General features: G+C 42.4%; 1 protein-coding gene across 9 annotated transcripts in view; it reads left to right on the forward strand.

Moving 5' to 3' along the window:
• Positions 1-3990: 3990 nt before the first annotated feature.
• LOC120046550 (zinc finger SWIM domain-containing protein 8-like) overlaps positions 3991-21528 on the forward strand; it is a 41405-nt gene continuing 23867 nt past the window's right edge. For 8 of the 9 annotated variants that reach the window (XM_038991884.1, XM_038991885.1, XM_038991883.1 and 5 more), the window contains exons 1-4: positions 3991-5849; positions 15238-15391; positions 15869-15963; positions 18907-19079. In XM_038991884.1, the coding sequence (XP_038847812.1) occupies positions 5672-5849; positions 15238-15391; positions 15869-15963; positions 18907-19079 (600 nt within the window). In that variant the 5' untranslated portion in view covers positions 3991-5671. The remainder of the gene's footprint in view (positions 5850-15237; positions 15392-15868; positions 15964-18906; positions 19080-21528) is intronic. The other variant, XM_038991880.1, reaches the window with a different exon arrangement.

The following is a 21528-nucleotide window of genomic DNA, read 5'->3' on the forward strand; positions in this document are numbered from 1 at the left end:
GTGACTGGAACGAATTGCAAAAATTTCTGAAGCTGGAGACTTATGTTTCCCTCACTAACTTTAAACATCAGCTATCTGAGCAGCTAACAGATCGCTGCAGCTGTACATAGTCCATCTGTAAATAGCCCACCCAATCTACCTACCTCATCCCCATATTGTTTTTATTTACTTTTCTGCTCTTTTGCACACCAGTATCTCTACTTGCATATCATCATCTGCTCATTTATCACTCCTGTGTTAATCTGCAAAATTGTAATTACTTTGCTACTATGGCCTATTTATAGCCTTATGTAACCGATGTGAAATGGCTAGCTAGTTAGCGGTGGTGCGCCCTAATAGCGTTTCAATCGGTGACGTCACTCGCTTTGAGACCTTGAAGTAGTGGTTCCCCTTGCTCTGCAAGGGCCGTGGCTTTTGTGGAGCGATGGGTAATGATGCTTCGTGAGTGACTGTGGTTGATTTGTGCAGAGGGTCCCTGGTTCGAGCCCAGGTTGGGGCGAGGGGATGGACTAAAGCTGTACTGTTACACTTACCCCCTCACGCCATTTGCACACACTGTATATAGACTTTCTTTTTTCCTATTGTGTTATTGACTGTACGCTTGTTTATTCCATGTGTAACTCTGTGTTGTTGTTTGTGTCACACTCCCACACTCTTGGCCAGGTCGCAGTTGTAAATGAGAACTTGTTCTCAACTAGCTTACCTGGCTAAATAAAAGTGAAAAAAAAAAATGTGAATCTGATAAGGATGAAGGGTTCACTTGCCAGGTCACTTCCAACAGAAAACTTTGATGACAAACTCCATATCAAAACTGGAGTATCCCACATCTGCTTACTATCCCCTCTGCTTTCACTAATAGCCATTGATTGGACCATGAAGAGAGCCACAGCCCACCAAAAAACAGGGATCCAGTGGAGCCCATTCACTCAACTGGAGGACCTGGCTTTGGACTCTGAAAGTCAAAAGCAAATGCAACAAAAAACAGATGGACTATAGGAAAACAGCAGGCAACTTGGCCTCAAAATAAATGTGGTTAAGACCAAGATACTGACAATAAAAACAAATCCCCCCAAAAACTCACCATAGATGGGAAAACTACTGAAAACGTGCCTGACTTTGTCTATCTTGTAAGCAACATCAGCACTGACGGGGGAGCTGACAAGGATGTTGAGCTATGCATCAGCAAAGCTCGACATGCCTTCATGACATTCCGCCCCATATGGCTCTCATCACAGCTCTCCTTAAACACCAAGATTCGCACAATTCCTAATCAATAAACTTCCCGTCTTCACCAACAACTCCCTGCGTTACATTCTGAGGATATGGTGGCAAAAAAAATATCCAACTTGAGGGGAAAAAATTATACAGGAGGCTTATCAGCAATGTAATCAGTAGAAGGAAATAGAGATGGATTGGACATACAGTACACCCAGTAAAGACACATCAAACATAAGACAAGCACTGGACTATTGCCTGGAAACACAACTTTGAATTGTATTAAATACTACGTCGAGCAGAAAAAACATTTGAATCTGGAACGTTTCCTCTTACGACCAGAATGTTGAATACAATTATATTTTAACGCACTTTACCGGTTGTCCGCGCATCTTGTCCTTTTGGCGGTAGGAATGTGAGACAATACATACACTTTTCAAAGCGCTGGTAGTGCATTCCGATTTCTAACACATGAAGCATGTGCACAAAATAAAAATACATGCACGAGACGCATGCATACTTGCCAAGCTCATGCACGTGTTTACATCATTCTGCGCATGCTTCAGGAAATCTGAACGCACTACCTGCGCTTGGAAAAGTTTATGTAATTATACTTTCCTTTAGATATATTGTTTCCCGACGTAGAATTCAATGCAATTCAACTTTGAGTTTGAAGGCAAATTGACCACAACCCAGAAGAAAAAAGAATGCAGGTGTAACCGATGTGAAATGGCTAGCTAGGTAGCGGTGGTGCGCGCAAGCATCCTTTCAGTCGGTGACGTCACTTGCTCTGAGACTTGAAGTAGTGGTTCCCCTTGCAGAGGGCCTGTTCCTTTGTGGAGCCATGGGTAACGACGCTTCGTGGGTGGCTGTTGTTGATGTGTGCAGAAGGTCCCTGGTTAGCACCCGGGTCGGGGCGAAGGGATTGTCTAAAGTTATACTGTTACACAGGGAAGGCCTAAAAGCAACTGGAGATGCTCCACTCTTCAATAACGAAGTAAAGTGGGGGTCTCCTGGCTAGAGGAAAAAGTCCTTGCACAGAAGAGAGTGAGTTGGAGATCCATGGTGGACGCCCTATGCTCCCAAGGGAACAAAGAGGTTTAAGTCAAGACTCAGAGGGGGGTTGGTATGTGTTGTAGATGATCTAGATCTCTTTTTACACTACACAAGTATCTCTCCTGGACCTATTTTGTGTCATCAAAGTAGTGTAGTGTAAAGAGACCCTAAGTAAACCATGTTTCAATTCACATACTTAAAGGCCCAGTGCAGTCAAAATTCTGTTTTCCTGTGTGTTGTATCATATTGCACAACAGCTGATGACACTAACACTGTAAAAGTGTGATTTCCTGATAGTTGCTGGTTGAAAATACAAGCTAGGACCTTCTTATCAGCAGGTTTTGCATGGGAGTTTTGACTTGCCAGTGTAACAGTATAGCTTCCGTCCCTCTCCTCGCCCCAACCTGGGCTCGAACCAGGGACCCTCTGCACAAATCAACCACAGTCACTCACAAAGCATCGTTACCCATCGCGCCACAAAACCCACAGCCCTTGCAGAGCAAGGGGAACCACTACTTCAAGGTCTCAAAGCGAGTGACGTCACCGATTGAAACGCTATTAGCGCGCACCACCGCTAACTAGCTAGCCATTTCACATCGGTTACACTCACCCCCGTTTCGACCTCCTCCTTTTCCGCAGCAACCAGTGATCCGGGTCACGGCACCAATGTAACAGTATAGCTTCCGTCCCTCTCCTCGCCCCAACCTGGGCTCTCCTAGCCCCAACCTGAGCTTGAACCAGGGACCCTCTGCACACATCAACAACAGTCACCCACGAAGCATCGTTACCCATCGCTCCACAAACGCCGCAGCCCTTGCAGAGCAAGGGGAACCACTACTTCAAGGTCTCAGAGCAAGTGACGTCACCAATTGAAAGGCTATTAGCGCACACCACCGCTAACTAGCTAGCCATTTCACATCTGTTACACTCACCCCCCTTTCGACCCCCTCCTTTTCCGCAGCAACCAGTGATCCGGGTCACGGCATCAATGTAACAGTATAGCTTCCGTCCCTCTCCCCGCCCCAACCTGGGCTCGAACCAGGGACCCTCTGCACACATCAACCACAGTAAGCCGCGGAGCAAGGGGAACCACTACTTCAAGGTCTCAAAGCGAGTGAAGTCACCGATTGAAACGCTATTAGGGCGCACCACCGCTAACTAGCTAGCCATTTCACATTGGTTACACTAGGTGCCATCACCAGGCACGCAGTATATGCTATTATAAACTGGGTGGGTCGAGCCCTGAATGCATATTGGGCAAGAAAATACATCAGCAAATCGCTAAATCAGTACCTAGTACAATAGAATGCATCTATATTAAATACGAAATATACAAAATATACAAGCAAAATACACATGGCAAGTGAACACATGGCTCATCTATGGTTTGCATGTAACAACCGCCTGCATAGGCATTAGCAAAATAACAGAAGGCTGAAACATAACATACTTTTTGCATTCATACTTTCAGCATATAAAGTTGTCAAAACCAATTAGGCCATGAATGCAGACAATCATAATTGAGTTTTGTCCAAAGGACAATTATTGACCACTCTGAAATCTGAGTGGTAGTTAGGATAGGGTTGTGAAAAGGGTCAATTTTGGTGGCGCCTATGCAAAGATTTGTACAGCCAGCTGAGAGTTTGACGCTAGCGAAAACGAGGCTGAAGTTGAAATCAGCTGATAGAGGCAACAGCCAAGCTTTGCTGAAGCCAACGAGAGCAGAAGAGCCATCTTCCCGACCAGGGAGAGTGGAAGAGTGGAAGAGTGGGGGACTGTTGAGACAATTTGGAGGGACCCCGGTGTCGTTAGAAGGCTCAAAGACACAACGTGGGAACGGTAGGATTACCGGTGTCAGTAGAAAATAAGGGTATTTTTTTCTATTTTTTTGCAGTATCGGGACTCGGAGTCATCGGGAACCAGTGGGGCTCGAGCGAAGAAGCTTTAAAAGATAAATAAATACAAAGGCAAATAAATTCGAGTCAAGTCTATTAGCTAATAGAGTAGATGTGCAATCCAACAAATTTAAAACTAACCGTGCACCATTACCGAAGACCGTTGCTCGAAAATAGTATGTAGTCAGTCAAGTTTGACGGATGTGTAGGTCTTTAAAGGTGTCAAGGTAAACAAACACCAAAGCCCTTGTTGGAGCGGGTGCTACTGTAGCTAGCTAGCTAGGGCTTTGAGACATGGATTAGGACCAAGGGTATCCTGCCAGAGACAGTGTTTGAAAGAATATTAGCTAATTCTTACGATGTTTCCCACAAATTAGAACTCCTAGCGACAACAATTGTGAATAATGACAATCGAGACTTGTATTTTTAAGATGTTAGCTAGCTGATTTAGCAACCTACTCTTGTTGGCCAGTGTTCGCTTACTACTGTAGTTAGCTGGCTAGTTAGCATTAGCAGATAGTTTAGCTAGTTAGCAGTTTAGCTAGTTGGCTAATGCTAGCAATTAGCAAGCTATCAGCTCCTCAAGCTTGAGTAGTGAGTGTCTGTCAAAGAAAACTGCCGTCTCTTATTCTATCTGGATTTCACTTGTTATTTTATTCACGTTTTATCCACAGGGGAAATTAAATAGGCCTGCTAGGTTGTATTGCTTGCAAGCTTTTGGAACATTATGTCCGGTTGTCTCGAGACGGGCAGTGTGTAGCACAGCTGATTCATCGAGGAGGTTGGAAATGGAGGAAAACAAGTTACGTTTATGTAGATTTAATTTTAAAGTACAATAGTTGACGTCAATATTTATTTGGACGAGTTGGGTTAATCGTAGCCAATGTAGAAAGTGTTTTATTAAAATTAGTTAGATAAGAACCCTATCAATATGTGTCTATGGGTGACTTGTAAGTGAGTGGGGGTCTTCTCCCTCGAAGTACTGTCCACTCAACTAGACAGTCAAGCAGAAACAGTCCAACTCGAAACTGTGGTGGTAGGGGACAGAAACTAAATTGTTACCGGACTAGGATCAACTTTCTCAGACGACATGGATATACGGTGTCTCAGATAAGTTATCACCCTAAATGGCAAGGCCTTTATAAGAACGATGGGAAAAAAGTCAGTGTGCCCTAGTTGTGCCTCTCTTTTCCAGATATACTGAATACTAATTTGGTACAATTCGTGACAAAGTATTTTTTCCCTCTACTGTTGAGAATGGATATTATTGTTTTATTGTGTAGCTCGCCAGCAAGACTACTGTGAGCTCTCAGCAGTGTTTTGGTTGTGTTGCGCTCACCCCTCCCCCAACTTTTACTGGAGACTTGTGGAAGTGTTCTTTCCTTCTGCTGCCTGTCAGTGGTGGGCCACGCTCACCCTTTTATTTTTTTTAATCCTTTGACGGAAGGCCTTGGCAATTGTACAGTCCACTTGAATCCTGTGTTATATAGCCTACAGTGGATGTAATGGAACTAATGTTCGCCGAGTGGGAAGACGGAGAAAGGTTCTCCTTCGAAGATTCTGACCGGTTCGAGGAGGACTCGCTCTGCTCCTTCATATCAGAAGCTGAGAGTCTGTGTCAGAACTGGAGGGGATGGAGAAAACAGTCTGGTGGACCAAACTCTCCTACAGTTAAGATTAAAGGTAAACATACACATTCTATTACTCGTACTCACATCCTCTTGTTACACTTTCAGTGTCCTCATTTGACCACTTAAAACCACTTGATGCCTGTTGCCAAATAACATTGTGTGGTGGCCAGCATGGGTTCTCCTTTCTCTCATTACTTAAAGTACCTGTGATGATGGATCCATCTGAAAGCCTGTCTTGAATCAGAATTTGTTGTTTGTCTTTGATGTCAGTGTTTTCTTGTAAAAATTTCAAACAAACATTACACTCATGCATTAGCCTGCTTTCAGAATAGAAAGTTAACAAGATACGTCAATGTGACTACACATATCAATCTCCAAAGTAATTTATAAAATGTAATATTGCACATTATCTTCACTAAGAGCCAATTTATGCTTGATCCGAAAATGTGGTCGGAGGCACTGTATGGATGGTGTGACGCAATTACGGAGCCTCTGGCAGCACGCAGAGGCCAAATTTAGCTCTGTACTGCATCACCGTGCGACTCTCAAAATTTGTAACAATACAGAGGGATCTGTATAGCTCCACATTGACATGATTGGTTGACGGTAGGTGAGGGCTGGAGGTCCTATATACATACAAACTCACTTCCTTGACAACAGCTCTGCGCTGCTCCGCGAAGCGCAAGAACTATGAATGCACTGACTTTTGCAGAGGCTGTATCACTTTAAATTCTGCTCAGCCAATGAAGAAGTAGTGCCTTTTATTTATTATTAAATTTGAATAATGGTGTAGGCCTACAATTGTTAACCGCTTTGATCAGTGTAGCCTAGTTAAAAATAATTAATTTGGTCCTAATTTCCTGTTGGTTGTCATGTCCTCATCATTTGACCATTGATCATTTAGGCTGTGTGCATTTTACATATTATGGCCTTCTTAGGATACCATTTTCCCAGAATTGAGGCATAGCAAGCTTGTTCTCTCAGAATGAAGCCCATTTTGTTGACTGCACAACAACAGCCCATGTTGCTCTGCTTCTTATTCTTTGGAGAGTCCTCAAAGGGCTCTGAACTCATCAGTATGGGACACTTTGCCAATGGGAGCGCAAGTACTGGCTGCCCATGTCACTGATTCCTCATTTAATTTAGGCCTATTGGCTGTGATGTCATTGATGATAACCCATTAGTTTATTTGCAGGACAGTTTCCATAATACTTGCATAATGTAATTTCTTTCTACATCCCCCTAACCTCAGGTCTACAACATTGTTCTCCAAAATGTATTACTTACTTTCTCTACCAAAGTAGATAATGTTGTATAGGCTAGGCAGCCTACCGGTTAAGAGTGTTGGGTCAGTAACAGAAAGGTTGCTGGTTCAAATCCTAGAGTAAAGTACGTGGAAAATCTGTCGCTGTGCCCTTGAGCAAGGCACTTAACCCTGGCACTTAACCCAAATTTGCTCCAGGGGTGCTGTACTACTGTTGCTGATCCTGTAAAACCACACATTTCACTGCACACATCTGGTGTATGTGACATGCATAACTACAAACACATAAATATAAACGCACCATGTAAAGTGTTAGTCCCATGTTTCATGAGCTGAAATAAAAGATCCCAGAAGTTTCCATATGCACAAAAAAGCGTATTTCTCTCAAATGTTGTGCACAAATTTGTTTACAACACTGTTTGTGAGCATTTCTCCTTTGCCAAGATAATCCATCCACCTGACAGGTGTGGCATATCAAGAAGCTGATTAAACAGCATAATCATTACACAGGTGCACCTTGTTCTGGGGACAATAAACGGACCCTCTAAAATGTGCAGTTTTGTCACAACACAATGCCAAGTTTTGAGGGAGCATGCAATTAGCATGTTGACTGCAAGAATGTCCCCCAGAGCTGTTGCCAGAGAATGTAATGTTAATTTCTCTACCATAAGCCACATCCAACGTCATTTTAAAGAATTTGTCAGTATGTCCAACCGGCCTCACAACCGCAGACCATGTGTATCCATGCCAGCCCAGGACCTCCACATCCAGCTTTTTCACCTGCGGGATCATCTGAGACCAGTCACTCGGACAGCTGATGAAGCTAAGGAGTATTTTGGTCTGTAATAAAGCTCCTTTGTGGGGAAAAACACATTTTGATTGGCTGGGCCTGGCTCCCCAGTGGGTGGGCCTATGCCCACCCATGGCTGCACCCCTGCCCCGCCATGTAAAATCCATAGATTAGGGCATGGATTTTATTTGAACTGTAACTCAGTAAAATCCTTGAAATTATTGCATGTTGCGTTTATTTTTGTTCTCTCTCATATATATATATTTTTTAAACTTTGGTTTCATTGAGGATAGTGCTGGTGGAGTGACTTAATCTGTCAATGATTTGTAATGCTGGCCGACCTGGCTGTGTGGGTGGAGTTGTACACTGGGGTCCGTGTGTGAGTGGGGGTCCTGGAGTCTCAGCTGAGTTCTCTGAGCTGGCTTATTGGACGGCAGCTGGGGAGGGGTAAACAGAGCGCCGACCCGTGTGGGTTGTACAAGCAAGTAAGGAACCGGTGGGGGGGGGGGGGGGGGGGGGATATTTATTAGAAGCCTCAGCTAGGGGAGTTTGGGGGAGGGTGTGTGTGTGGTCAGGCCTGTTTGTTTACGTTTAAGGAGTGGTAGGGGAAGGGTGGAGTGGAGTCAGCTGTGGGCTGTATAGAGGGCTTTGTCTTGTGCAGGTCATTCAGTTCAGAGCTGGGGATTGTGGTTCAGTAATACAACCCCCAATTTGATCAATCTGCGTATTTCTGCTGATCTTGCATGATAGTTGCCAAACCTCAAAATCCTAATCTAAAGTCACTGTCAGATCCCCCAAAAATGAGATCAGTAAGAGATTTTACTGAAGGTTACACCTTGAAGGCTAGCTTATCTACTGACCCTGGTTCGATTCCAGGCTGTATCACAACCGGCCGTGATTGGGAGTCCCATATGGCGGCACACAATTGGGCCAGCATTGTTAGGGTTTGGCCGAGGTAGGCTGTCATTGTAGATAAGAATTTGTTCTTAATGTTCTTAACTGACTTGCCGAGTTAGAGATAAATGTATTTATTTAACCTTTATCTCAATTGCTCAAAATGTAGGGTATGGTTAGGGTTTTGGTTAGGCACTATGCATCTGTTGGCTCTGTTGATCTATTTCTTTCTAACCACAGACTGGAGAGAGACAGTAAGCACACAACCTACTGGGCATGTGTGTGAGCAGCAATCCTTCACCACTCTACAATGGAACAGCTGTTTGAGCGTGGCACCCCCCTGCTCTCTCCTGATTGGTCAGTAAGGAGTTAGTTACCATGCAACTGGCAATGACTGGATGGCAACAAAGACTCTGTGAGACTCTGTTACTGTACCCTCGCTGCTGTTACTGGGCTCCCCCTATTTTTCTCTCTCCCTCGCTCTCCTTCCTATTTGTAGCTTACATGGGGCAGGTGGGGACAGGGGAGCAGGTGTTTATAGTAATGCTGAGCGATTTAACCAAAAAGTTGTTATTTTCCCAAAGTTAGTAAACAACAAAATTGACCGATGTCTGTTCAATTACTTTAATTCCATTTATTTAGTTTTTTTGTGAGCTCAACGCGTTGTTTCTCTAGAGAGAAATCAAATCATTCACAAGATAAATTAGGCTAAGAGCTATGTGGGATGCTGGGCTGCTTGGAAGTTGTAGTTTTCATTAGGCAAATATTGAACTTAATTACCATGTTTCTGCACTGAACTTAATTACAATGACCATAATCCATTGCGCCTATTCTTTCTGACCACAGACCGAAGTGCATATACACACAGACCGCATGAGAGAGGAATAGAGAGCAATAGTAATGCTGTCTTTTTGTAGGTACTAACAGAGGCTACCTCTGCCATGGCTCTTTGGCCAAAGCCTATGAGGAAATATTGTTTTTATTTTTTATGTTTAGGCTTTTTGGATAAATGCTGAAAATAAGGTATGTGGTAAACACAGGCTTAGAAGATCTTAAAAGTTTTGTTCTATGAGATAATCTGATCACATAACATCACTTTTTGTGAATTTTGAAGCATTTATGTAATCAAAACAAGTAAAACGCTAACGATGTGCTAACATGTAAAAAATAAATCGCATGCCTTTGTTGTCTAGCTAACAGGCTTAGTTTACCTTATCAGACAGACCTTATCAACATCGTCTGGGAACTGAAAAAACTAGCATCTTCCTGCTGAAGAGAGATGGTTGCAGCCTGGAGCAAACCAAAATACCATCCTTGCGTTTTTGTTCAAGCTGATAAGCAGAAAGCTAACTAAGCTAACTGGCTTTTTGGCGGACTGCAGCATAGACTAGTTTGCGTCGTTGGTGTTGTGGCGTGAAAAATGTTGCGACTAATGTAGTTCCATTTCTGAAAGCGACTTATCAACTGACTTATTTTGAGCACATAAAGGTCATCCATCTTAACGGACTGATATTATCTCATAGTAGAACATTTATAAGATATCCTAAGCCTGCGTTAACCTCAGACTTTATTTTCGGTGTATATCCCAATACCCCATTAACTTCTTATGACTGGGGGCGCTATTTTCACGTTCGGATGAAAAGCGTGCCCAGAGTAAACTGTCTGCTACTCAGGCCCAGAAGCTAAGATATGCATATTATTAGTAGATCTGAAGTTTCTAAAACTGTTTGAATGATGTCTGTGAGTATAACAGAACTCATATGGCCGGCAAAAACCTGAGAGAAAAATCCAACCAGGAAGTGGGAAATCTGAGGTTTGTAGATTTTCAAGTAATTGCCTATCCAAGATTGTGTAAATTTGGTCCGATTGCACTTCCTAAGGCTTCCACTAGATGTCAACAGTCTTTAGAACCTTGTTTCATGCTTCTACTGTGAAGGGGGAGCGAATAAGAGCTGTTTGACTAAGGGGTCTGGCAGAATGCCATGAGCTAAGTCACGCGTGCGGCCGTGAGAGCGAGCTGCGTTCCCTTTCATATCTAAAGACAAAGGAATTGTCCAGTTGGAATATTATTGAAGATTTATGATAAACATAAAGATTGATTCTCTACATCGTTTGACATGTTTCTACGAACTGTAATGGAACTGTTTTGACTTTTCGTCTGGACTAAGTGCCTTCGCCTCGTGATTTGGATTTGTGAACTAAATGCGCGAACAAAAAGGAGGTATTTGGACTTTATCGAACAAAACAAACATTTATTGTGGAACTGGGATTCCTGGGAGTGCATTCTGATGAACATCATCAAAGGTAAGTGAATATTTATAATGCTATTTCTGACTTCTGTTGACTCCACAACATGGCTGGTATCTGTATGGCTTGTTTTGGTGGCTGAGCGCTGTACTCAGATTATTACATGGTGTGCTTTTGCTGTAAAGCTTTTTTGAAATCTAACACAGGGGCGGCAGGGCGGCAGGGTAGCCTAGTGGTTAGAGCGTTGGAACGAAAGGTTGCAAGTTCAAATCCCCGAGCTGACAAGGTACAAATCTGTCGTTCTGCCCCTGAACAGGCAGTTAACCCACTGTTCCTAGGCCATCATTGAAAATAAGAATTTGTTCAAAACTGACTTGCCTAGTTAAATAAAGGTAAAAAAAAAAAAAAACGGTTGCATTAAGGAGAAGTATATCTTTAATTCCTGTTTGAGCATTAATTTAAAACATTTACTAATAATTTAACACCTTTTAACATATTTTCCAAAACATGTCCTTACAAATCTCATTACCTGAATGGTCTGAAAACGTCAAGACCATTAGGAAAGCTAATACATTTTCACATTTTTAAAAATGGATTATTAAGTCATGCACAGTTACTTCTATTTTTATTTGATTTTGACTTTCTCTCAGTACCGCAACACCTTCCGCAATCTACAACCTAATATTTTTGATATTTCATTGAAACCTGACATATATAAAAAAAAAAAAAAAAGTGGCATGCTTGCATTTAAAAGCAAACTACTGTTTTTCCTTTCATTAAATTAACATAAAATTAATACCTGTTGCGGTAATGATACATGTGTTTTGGTAATGAGGTTGATGATTTCGGTAATGATAATAAGTATACTAAGACTGAGGTATGGTTAAAAACATTTAATGTAGAAGATAAATGAGATATTGGCACAATCATTGATTCAAGTTCAATCAATTTCATTTTGCAGTGCTTCAAAAGTACATAACAAACAGGCTAAAAACAAAGAACACATAGAAAAACTTTAGAACAGCACATGTCATTGTCACTACACACACTGGCACACACTGGTACATTGTCCCTTGGGGATGATATTTCTATGACCCCCAAGCTGGTGCAGCTTCTTTATTTTCAAGCCAAAGTTTTCTTGTGCTTTGCAAGCACATGTTTCTCTGTCTGACTCTTCGCTGGCCAATCCAAAATGGCTTAAATTTAAAGAATTGAGCCTTGGAAAGGTTGTGCCTTGGATTCTCAGACAGAAATCTTCTTAGAAGATTTGCCATAGTGTCTGTTAAGGCTCTCTTACGGATTATCTGGCCCTTTTACCGAATTTCTCTGGATTTCCCATTTATTACAGTGGAGATGAAGGAAGCGGCTAACAAGTTTGCGCATTAGTCTTCTCTGGCTGTTATTGGCTAATGTTCTCTGATGACCTCTCTTTGTAGTTTTCTTCTGGACCTTTCTGCCTTCCATGTTGACAATTACCTGCTTCCTCTTTGCCATCATCTCAAGTCTTTTCAGTCTTTTCTTTAGGTTGCCCATCTCTTTGGTCTTCTCCAGCAGCTTCTCTTCTGTGTAGCGCAACTTAGACCTCAATTTTGAAAGTGTTTTCTTATGTTCTTCTTTTTGGGTGATTCCTTTGGGGTAGATGTCTTCATTGTTCCTGGTGTCTGTAGAGATGTCTCTCTTTTAGGAGTTGAGTTGATGGCAGGGACATTTACCTGCTGAGGTGAGAATGGCTGTTCTCTTGGGGAGGCTGTGTCTTCTTGAAGATTTTGAATAACTTCTTCATTTTGCTTCTTGAACATGTTGAAGTGTGTCATCTTCCTCGCTTGAGGGTGTTATGTCCAAAACAGCTTTAAGTTGTTTCTTTCTTCTGTAATACCTTTTTGAGTTTTCCCGCCACTGTTTTTTCTTCTTCATTTCGCTTCTTTGTCAGATCTTGAGTTTTCTTGATTTTACAATTTTGCTTTCGTTTTTGATATCTGGAAATGGAAAGGAAGCATGACATGAAATGAGCATGTCTCAAAACATGGGGAAAATCTTACTGTTATGGACATGTCATCCTATGGTGGAGACTGAATGGCTTACTGACCGTGTGTGTGTATCCTATAGAAGGGACTGAATGGCTTACATCGTGTGTGCATGTGTGTGTATCCTACAGTAGGGACTGAATGGCTTACACTTAGACTGTGCGTGGACATCCTATAGTATAAACTAAATGGCTTACTGATTTTGTGTGTGTGTGTGCGCATGTGTAGTCTTCCTAACACTGTAGGGTATTGACTTCCTATAGACACTGTATGAGAGCATTGACTAATATATATTTATATATATATATATATATATATATATATAGATATATATATATATATGTGTGTGTGTGCTAATTACGCTTGCTGTAACCTCTCCAACCCCTAACCTCTCTCTGTCCTTCTGTACTCTTCCAGCAGTTCTGGGTTGGTGTAAACTTTTTCTCTGAATTTTGTCAGCCTTCGCTAAAGCTTTCTTTTTGTCACTTGCTGACTGTCTGCAATTAAACAGGACATAAAGCAAAATATTAACAGTTAGTAAATAATATTTAAATTAATAGTTAATTATATTTAAAAATATAGTCTGTATGATTAAATTCTCATTACCGAAACAGAAGTTCTCTCTACCGCAACTGGCCTTAAATTGCAGCTGTAAGTGAGAATGGTGTTGCGAAGGATGAGGAACCTTAGCATGTTTTGCTAACAATAGAGAAGACATGATGACTTAGCACATTTTTACTCAATGTACATAATTAGACATTAATGAAGTATATTTTCATAGAAAATGTTAAATCTAACGTTTTTCTAAATGTGTAAAACTACCTGTATCGGTAATGATAATCAATACTGTCGTGTATGCAGTAAGAGAATGTTTAACTTTTAACTGGAGAAATATAAAGAGATCTGCTGGTAGCCATCTTGAAGGTACTGGCAGATGTGTTGCTTCAAAATCAAACTTTATTCAAAATTCTGTGTGTGTATGTAAACCGTCTTTTAAAAATGCTGCGGAGGATGAGAACATCAGTCATGGACACGTCATTTTTCCAATATTTTTTTCATTATTATACATGAATATTCAGTAAATTAATGATTTTTCTGTCATTTGAAAACATGTAGAACATTCATTTATTTTATTTTTCATTTTATTTTACTTTGTTTAACATACATTCATAGCTGGATGCGTTGCGCTAATGAGAATTTCAGCAGAAAATGCAATAAAATACAAAAATAATGAATTCCTATGTTGAAATTACTCTTTGTCCAAGGTAGAGAACACTATCTTATGATATTTTGTTATATTACTAAATTACATGTTTTATATTTAAAATCATTACTGCCATGGTATTTTAATGGTTTCATGAGAATGACCCACAAGTGGTAGGTTTATTTAAAGGTATACTGCGAGAATCTGGCAATTTAAGCATTTTTTATGACTGCCTACAGTATGAAGTCTACAGGTACTGTAGAATATACTAGATGGATTGCAGTGCCATTCCCTCATGCTTCTTCGTTAGCATAAGTCTCCCTGATGAATTAGATTGCAAGGCTGCAATGGTAATAATTATTACAGATGAAGATTTATATTTGCAATTTTTATGGAATGTGGCTGACCTTATGGTTTCCTAGTTGTCAACACTACAGTCCAAGCCAGCTGAAGATGGGGCTGTTTCTGGGTAGGAAACTGTCTAGGATGTTTTTAGTGTCAGTTTTCTTTTCAGGATCTCTGTAGCTTTTGAAGATTGCAGTGTTTGGAGAAGGGGTTGTGTGCATTCAGAACCCCTCAGGAAACCCAAACCCTTCCTGGGCTGACAGGACAGGCTCCTGAAGGGGCTGCAGGTTTGGCAGCTGTCCTGTGCTCTGAGAGACCAAGGGAGCTTGAAGTCCTTAACAGGCCCAGCAGGTTTTCCTGACCACGTGTACTGACTTGTAACATGGGAGCCCAGGTTTTTCCTCCCAACTAAGGCTGATGTTTTTTCCTGGACAGTTCACATGGTCAAGAAAAACTCTGGGCCCTAGTCATGTAGAAGTCCATGCCAGGGCCATGAGTTGAAAGTGTGGAGGCTTGCACCAAGGCAATGTTTTGATAGGTTTACCATGGCTTCTGACCAGCTGAACCACAGCCATCAGGTTATTTAGACTGCTTTCTTTCCTCCATATATGGTTGATGGCAGAAAAATGTATTCTCTCTTGCTCTCTGTCTGTCTGTCTGTCTGTCTGTTAGATGGTCAGGTCATCCCTCTGGTGGAGCTTTCAGCCAAGCAGGTGGCGTTCCACATCCCGTTTGAGGTGGTGGAGAAGGTCTATCCTCCTGTCCCTGAGCAGCTGCAGCTACGCATCGCCTACTGGAGCTTCCCTGAGAACGAGGAGGACATCCGGTAAGGCTGGACATACGCGCACACGCTCTGAGATCTATCAGAGATCATCTTGGATTTCCGTAATATATTCAGAGATTTTTGTGGGAATGTTGTTAAAGGCCCATTGCAGTCAAAATTCTGTTTTACTGTGTTTTGTATCATATTGTACAACAGCTGAAACTTACACTGTAAAAGTGTAAAATGAGATCAGTGTTATTTCCTGGTAGTTACTAGTTGAGAATTTACACAGGACCTTTTAATCAGCATGATTTTTGCATAGTTGGAGTTTTTGCTTGCCTGTTGACATCACCAGGCGGTATTAGTTAGACCATTAAAAGTTCCAAGAGTCACAAACGCCAAATACGCAGGACCACTCACAAATACAACTCATACAAATGGCTGGCACAACATCAGAGGTGACATAGTATTTGGAAAAGTTAATGTGTCTTTATTTTTCTCTGATCTCATCCCCCTTTCTCTGTGGATCTCCCTCTGCAGGCTGTACTCGTGTCTGGCCAACGGCAGCCCAGATGAGTTCCAGCGAGGGGAGCAGCTGTACAGGATGAGGGCTGTTAAAGACCCTCTGCAGATAGGTGAGCAGTGGCCTTCACTTATACCATCTCAGCACTAAGAAAACAGTAGCACGGAAGGCTGAACTCTCTAAACCTCCATAAAGTCGTCCTGGTCACACATTGTTTGGCTTGTGCCACAGCCACACACTCACCCTTTGGGCTTCAAAAAAACGAGTTGAGAATTTATATAGTTGAGGGTTATTCCCAGGTCAGATGTTGTGTCCACCTCAGTGGTGTGGGGTCCTGGTGGAACTGCTGCATTTCTCTGCTCATCCCAGATGACTGGATTAGAGCAGCCGGGCAGGCAGGATGTGTGGGGATTACAGGAGCTTTAATGACCCTAAACGTTCCTAACGGAGCCTTACTCACCAGCTGTGACAGATAGAGTTCAGATAGAGCACGCCACTCTCACTGCTCATTACTAGGGCCCAGAGTTTATCCTGACCCGTGACCTGATCAGGAAAAACTGTGCTCGCTACTGTTTTTTTTTCCCGGTCAGGTTATATTTATCACCATTGACTTTGCCAACCCCCAGTTCATTAGTAGAAAGAGAACTTGGTGTAGTGTAGGAATGCTGCTGCACTGTGCCGTTTAAGACATTTCCCAGGTCAATGAATGAAGCCACGGGTGAAATATAGTGCATATAGACCTGCTATTACATGGGGCACCTCAATAGTCACCTAGGATTAACCACAAGCCAAGCAGCCTGCCCCAACACACTGGACATACTACTTAATGATTGGGTTATTAATCCAGTCCTCTCAACATCACTGAGATGCCAGCTAGGATCAAAAAGTCTTACAGTGAAATGCCCTTTTATGCACTGCTCAACAGTGGCTCAGTGGTTTATGCTTATACAGTCGCAAGAAAAAGTATGTGAATGCTTTGGAAATACCTGGATTTCTGCATAAATTGGTCATACAATTTGATCTGATCTTCATCTAGTTCACAACCATAGACAAGCACAGTCTGATTAAACTAATTATTTAACAATTATATGAAAACAATTATATGAAAACAATTATGTCTTTATTTGAACACGCTGTATAAACATTCACAGTGCAGAGTGGGAAAAGTATGTGAACCCTTGGATTTAATAACTGGTTGACCCTCCTTTGGCAGCAATAACCTCAACCAAAGTTTTCTGTAGTTGCGGATCAGACCTGCACAACGGTCGGGAGGAATTTTGGACCATTCCTCTTTACAAAACTGTTTCAGTTCAGCAATATTCTTGGAATGTCTGGTGTGAACTGCTCTCTTGAGGTCATGCCACAGCATCTCAATCGGGTTGAGATCAGGACTCCTTCTCCACAAAGTGTTGTGTTCCTTCCACCAAATATTTTGCCAGTAGCGCTGTGGAACATCCAGGTGCACTTTTGCAAACTTCAGACATGCAGCAATTATTATTATTATATATATTTTTTGGACAGCAGTGGCTTCTTCCGTGGTGTCTTCCCATGAACACCATTTTTGTTTAGTGTTTTGCGTATTGTAGACTCGTTAACAGAGATGTTAGCGTGTTCCAGAGATTTCTGTAAGTTTTTAGCTGACGCTCTAGTAACCTCATTGAGCATTCTGCGCTGTGCTCTTGCAGTCATCTTTGCAGGACGGCCACTCCTAGGGAGAGTAGCAACAGTGCTGAGCTTTCTCCATTTATAGACAATTTGTCTTACCATGAACATGAAGGCTTTTAGAGATACTTTTGTAACCCTTTCCAGCTTTATGCAAGTCAACAATTCTTAATCTTAGGTCTTCTGAGATCTCTTTTGTTCGAGGCATGGTTCAGGCAATGCTTCTTGTGAATAGAAAACTCAAATGTTGAGTGTTTTGATTAGAGCAGGGCAGCTCTAACCAACATCTCCAATCTCGTCTCATTGATTGGACTCCAGGTTAGCTGACTCCTGACTTGAATTAGCTTTTGGAGAAGTCATTAGCCTAGGGGTTCACATACTTTTTCCAACCTACACTGTGAATGTTTAAATGGCGTATTCAATATAGACATTAGTTTAAGCACTATGTTTGTCTATTGTTGTGACTGAAGATCAGATCAAATTTGATGACCAATATATGCAGAAATCCAAGTAATTCCAAAGGGTTCACATACTTTTTCTTGCCACTAAGTTATGTTAAAGTGCTTGTTAAGTGAAAGTCGATATCTAACCTTTCCCACTGTATTAAACCTCGGGGGGGCATGTGTCTTTTTCAAAGACTTCCATAATGACCCAAGGGTTCTGATTTAAAACGTTAACAACCATCTTTGAAAGCAAGCGCTTTCTCTTTATCTGCTCTCGGTGTACTTCGTTGTTTTCCTGTGAGCCTAGGGTAAGTCATTCAGTGCTGTATTAGGTGAAAAGCATTAGAGCTCATTGTGAGGTAATGGAAACCATGTCTCTCAGTGGAAGTAGTAGGGGAAGGGAAGTAGGTTAGGGGTGGAGGAGGCGTTAGACTGCCAGGGAGAAGCCGAAAGACTGGAACAGAGCTCCGCTCTCTGAAGGGGGCCTATTGTGTTGAATCTGGAATAGTTACGCTGAGTTGTTCCTCTAATCCCATTCCCTCTCCTCCTCCTCTTTGCCGGCTCGGCCTCACCAGGAGAATGCTGGCCGCTGTCCAGCGGGTAAAAGCTTTTGGCCAACCTTCCTAATCTCTCTCCCTCCCCCCCTCTATCTCCCATCTCCTAGTCTCTCTGTGTGCATGGAAATACAACTGCCTTTCATTTCCTGTCTGGCAGCCCTTACTGCTGCACAATGTCGGCCAATGGCTCGCTCACTATTAGTGTCAGCCCCAGCACTCTAAGTTTTCCTGGCCCACTTCATCATAATAACACTTTCTCATTCCATTTCTCCAGTCTCATTGTCTGACACAGACAAGCAGATTGACCTTTCAGAGCTGATATTATTCCCTCTGTCTTTCTCTCTGTCCCTCTTTCTCTTGCGCTCTCTCACTCTCTTTCACTCTCTCTCACAGGTTTCCACCTCAGTGCCACCGTGGTATCGCCCCAGGCTGGCCAATCAAAAGGGGCGTACAATGTGGCTGTCATGTTTGACCGCTGCCGCATTACCTCCTGCAGTTGCACCTGCGGGGCCGGGGCCAAGTGGTGCGCCCACGTGGTGGCCCTCTGCCTCTTCAGGATCCACAACGTGAGTTTAGAGTAAACACACAAGGCATTACTGCATGAATACACCTATACTGTACACCTTTGCGCTGTAGTATAGACAGTATATGTGTGTTAGTGTAGCACTGTGACTACAGTCAAATCCATTTAAATTCTGGAGCTTTTACCCAAACCTGGCACAGACAAGCCATAGCCTATAGACGGGTTGACAACGTCCCAACAATAATTTGTGCGCAACTCTTGAGTTAAAAGGCTGTATTGTCATAGATATCTAGCAACAGCGACTAGAAGCTGCTGTGCGGTGAATTGTAGATTACTTGTTTCAGCTAGTTGTATTTGTTCTTAATACCATGTCTTGTTTTGACTCTTGTCACGTCTAGGCTAATATGGCTAGGGTTAGCTAGCCAGCTAACCAACAACTGTAACAATTTATTTTAAAGACAAACAAGTTCATATTGGGAAAATGTCTTTATTTTTTCAATTAACATTTGCAGACGAAATATAACTTAAATGTTATCAAGAATCTTTTGACTGTAAGCCAACCCTGTCTGTTTTTACCTCGTAGTTGCGCACCCATCAGTTTTGTTGGTAAACACCCCACCCGACTCTCCTGATATCACAGTCGAGGTGGGTCTTGCAGGGTCTGATGGGGTGTGTGTGTTTTTGCAGGAACGTGTGTGTGTGGGCTCAGTTCAGCCTTTGAAGTTCTGTCCAGATGTACTGAGATCATATGAACCCTTGGCCTTGCTGATTATGCCATCATGATCAGAATCAGAAAATGAACTTTGAACTCTCAATCCTCATTTATTTTCCTCTGGAAAACAACTCTCTATCTCGCTCGGTAACCGTCAGTCCAGGAGAGCGCCTCGTCTCCCATAGCCATCCCCGTCTTATCGCCCACTTCATACTGTCAGCTGTTCTGTGAAACGTGTGAGCGCACACACTAGCTTTCTTGTGACCTTTTATCAGGTGCACATGGACCCTCATTAGCCATTATTGTATTGAATGGGTAGATTGACTGTAAATTAATGAGCAGCTTTCAGGCCCAAATAGGTGTGCTGTGCTATTTATGTTATGCTTAGCCATTTTCATGAATTCAGGCCCCTCACTCTGTAGCCATGAGAGGTGCCATTTTGTCGTGACCAAACCCATATCATCACTTTAAATACTAAGCGGGGCACTTATTCCAAAATCTGTTTTAGAACGCAACAGATGTCATTTGTAACTCACGAGTTGCCACTGCCCTCTCATGAATTGGATATCAAATATTGAGATGAATGCTTCTACAGGTATTATGAGAAATACAGACACACTACTGCAGTTTTGAGGGGTTATGTTAAAATGGGAGCCATTGGTTGTAGATGGGCTTGACCTAGTCCATTATTAATGACCAGTTTAAAAAAATTTTTGTTAAAATTCAGTGTCTTGAGTCTGTCTCCTGAGAACACGTTCACACAGTGTGTCAGAATATAGTCACATCCTTTTTTAAAGGCACTGTGGTTTCAACAGGAAATGATCAAAGTGGGCATTTTCATAGACACCAACTGAACCCACAGTCTGAGTCTTCCCTGTTTCTCTCACTAGGGCGCATGTGCGCTCGCACACAGGCACGCACACAGTGCAACTTGACGGTACTCAATTAGTTCCACATTACGAAACCACTCCAGAAGATCAACGTGATAAATACTGAACACACACGCTGCAGACCAGAACTCTTGACTGCTCAATTTGTATTGCAACTTACATGAACACCCCTAAAGAACTGTTACATCTAACGTCACTCTCTGAAGAAGCATCATCTAATGAAATATTTTGGTCAGAGAACATTCTAATAGAAGAGCTTCACCGAAAAGTTGAGTAACTGCTTCTAAAAGTTTGGGGGTTAGGGAGGAGTGTGCGTTCCTTTTTCTGGTCTCCATCCTGGGCCAGGAATCCCGAGGGTTTCCAATCCCATTCACCACACAGTAGCAGCAGACTACCCCCCTCTTTTTCCCCTCTAGTCTTTTTTAATGTGAGGTATATTGTAATTTCTTGTGGTGGTGTCTCATTCTATACAACACCCCCCCACCACATTCCATATTCCCTTTAATGACCTTCTGGAGAGCCAACCAGAGAATAAGCCTTAATCATCAAACCCTGGCCTGGCCCGGCCCATCCCTCCACCATGTATTATGCATGGGCCACATTCTCCCATTTGCAAATGAGGGGGATCTCTGCCCTGCTCCACAGTGGAGCAGAAGGTATAGCTAAGCAGTAGGCAGCACTCTCACTGCAGTCTTAATAAAGTCATCACACAGCAGAGACCACTCCACAGCCTCATGGTCACAGCTAGCTAAGTATTCTAGGCCAGGGGCCACCAGCCTACTATAGTGTGGGAGTTCTGGTTGTGAAGAGGGAGATGGCAGCTCGATGTTTCTTGTTTGTTAACAATGTGTAAGTACAGTATGGTTACTGAACAGTTAATGATTGTGAAT

Source organism: Salvelinus namaycush, chromosome 4 (genome assembly GCF_016432855.1).
Source record: "Salvelinus namaycush isolate Seneca chromosome 4, SaNama_1.0, whole genome shotgun sequence".
NCBI lineage: Eukaryota > Metazoa > Chordata > Actinopteri > Salmoniformes > Salmonidae > Salvelinus > Salvelinus namaycush.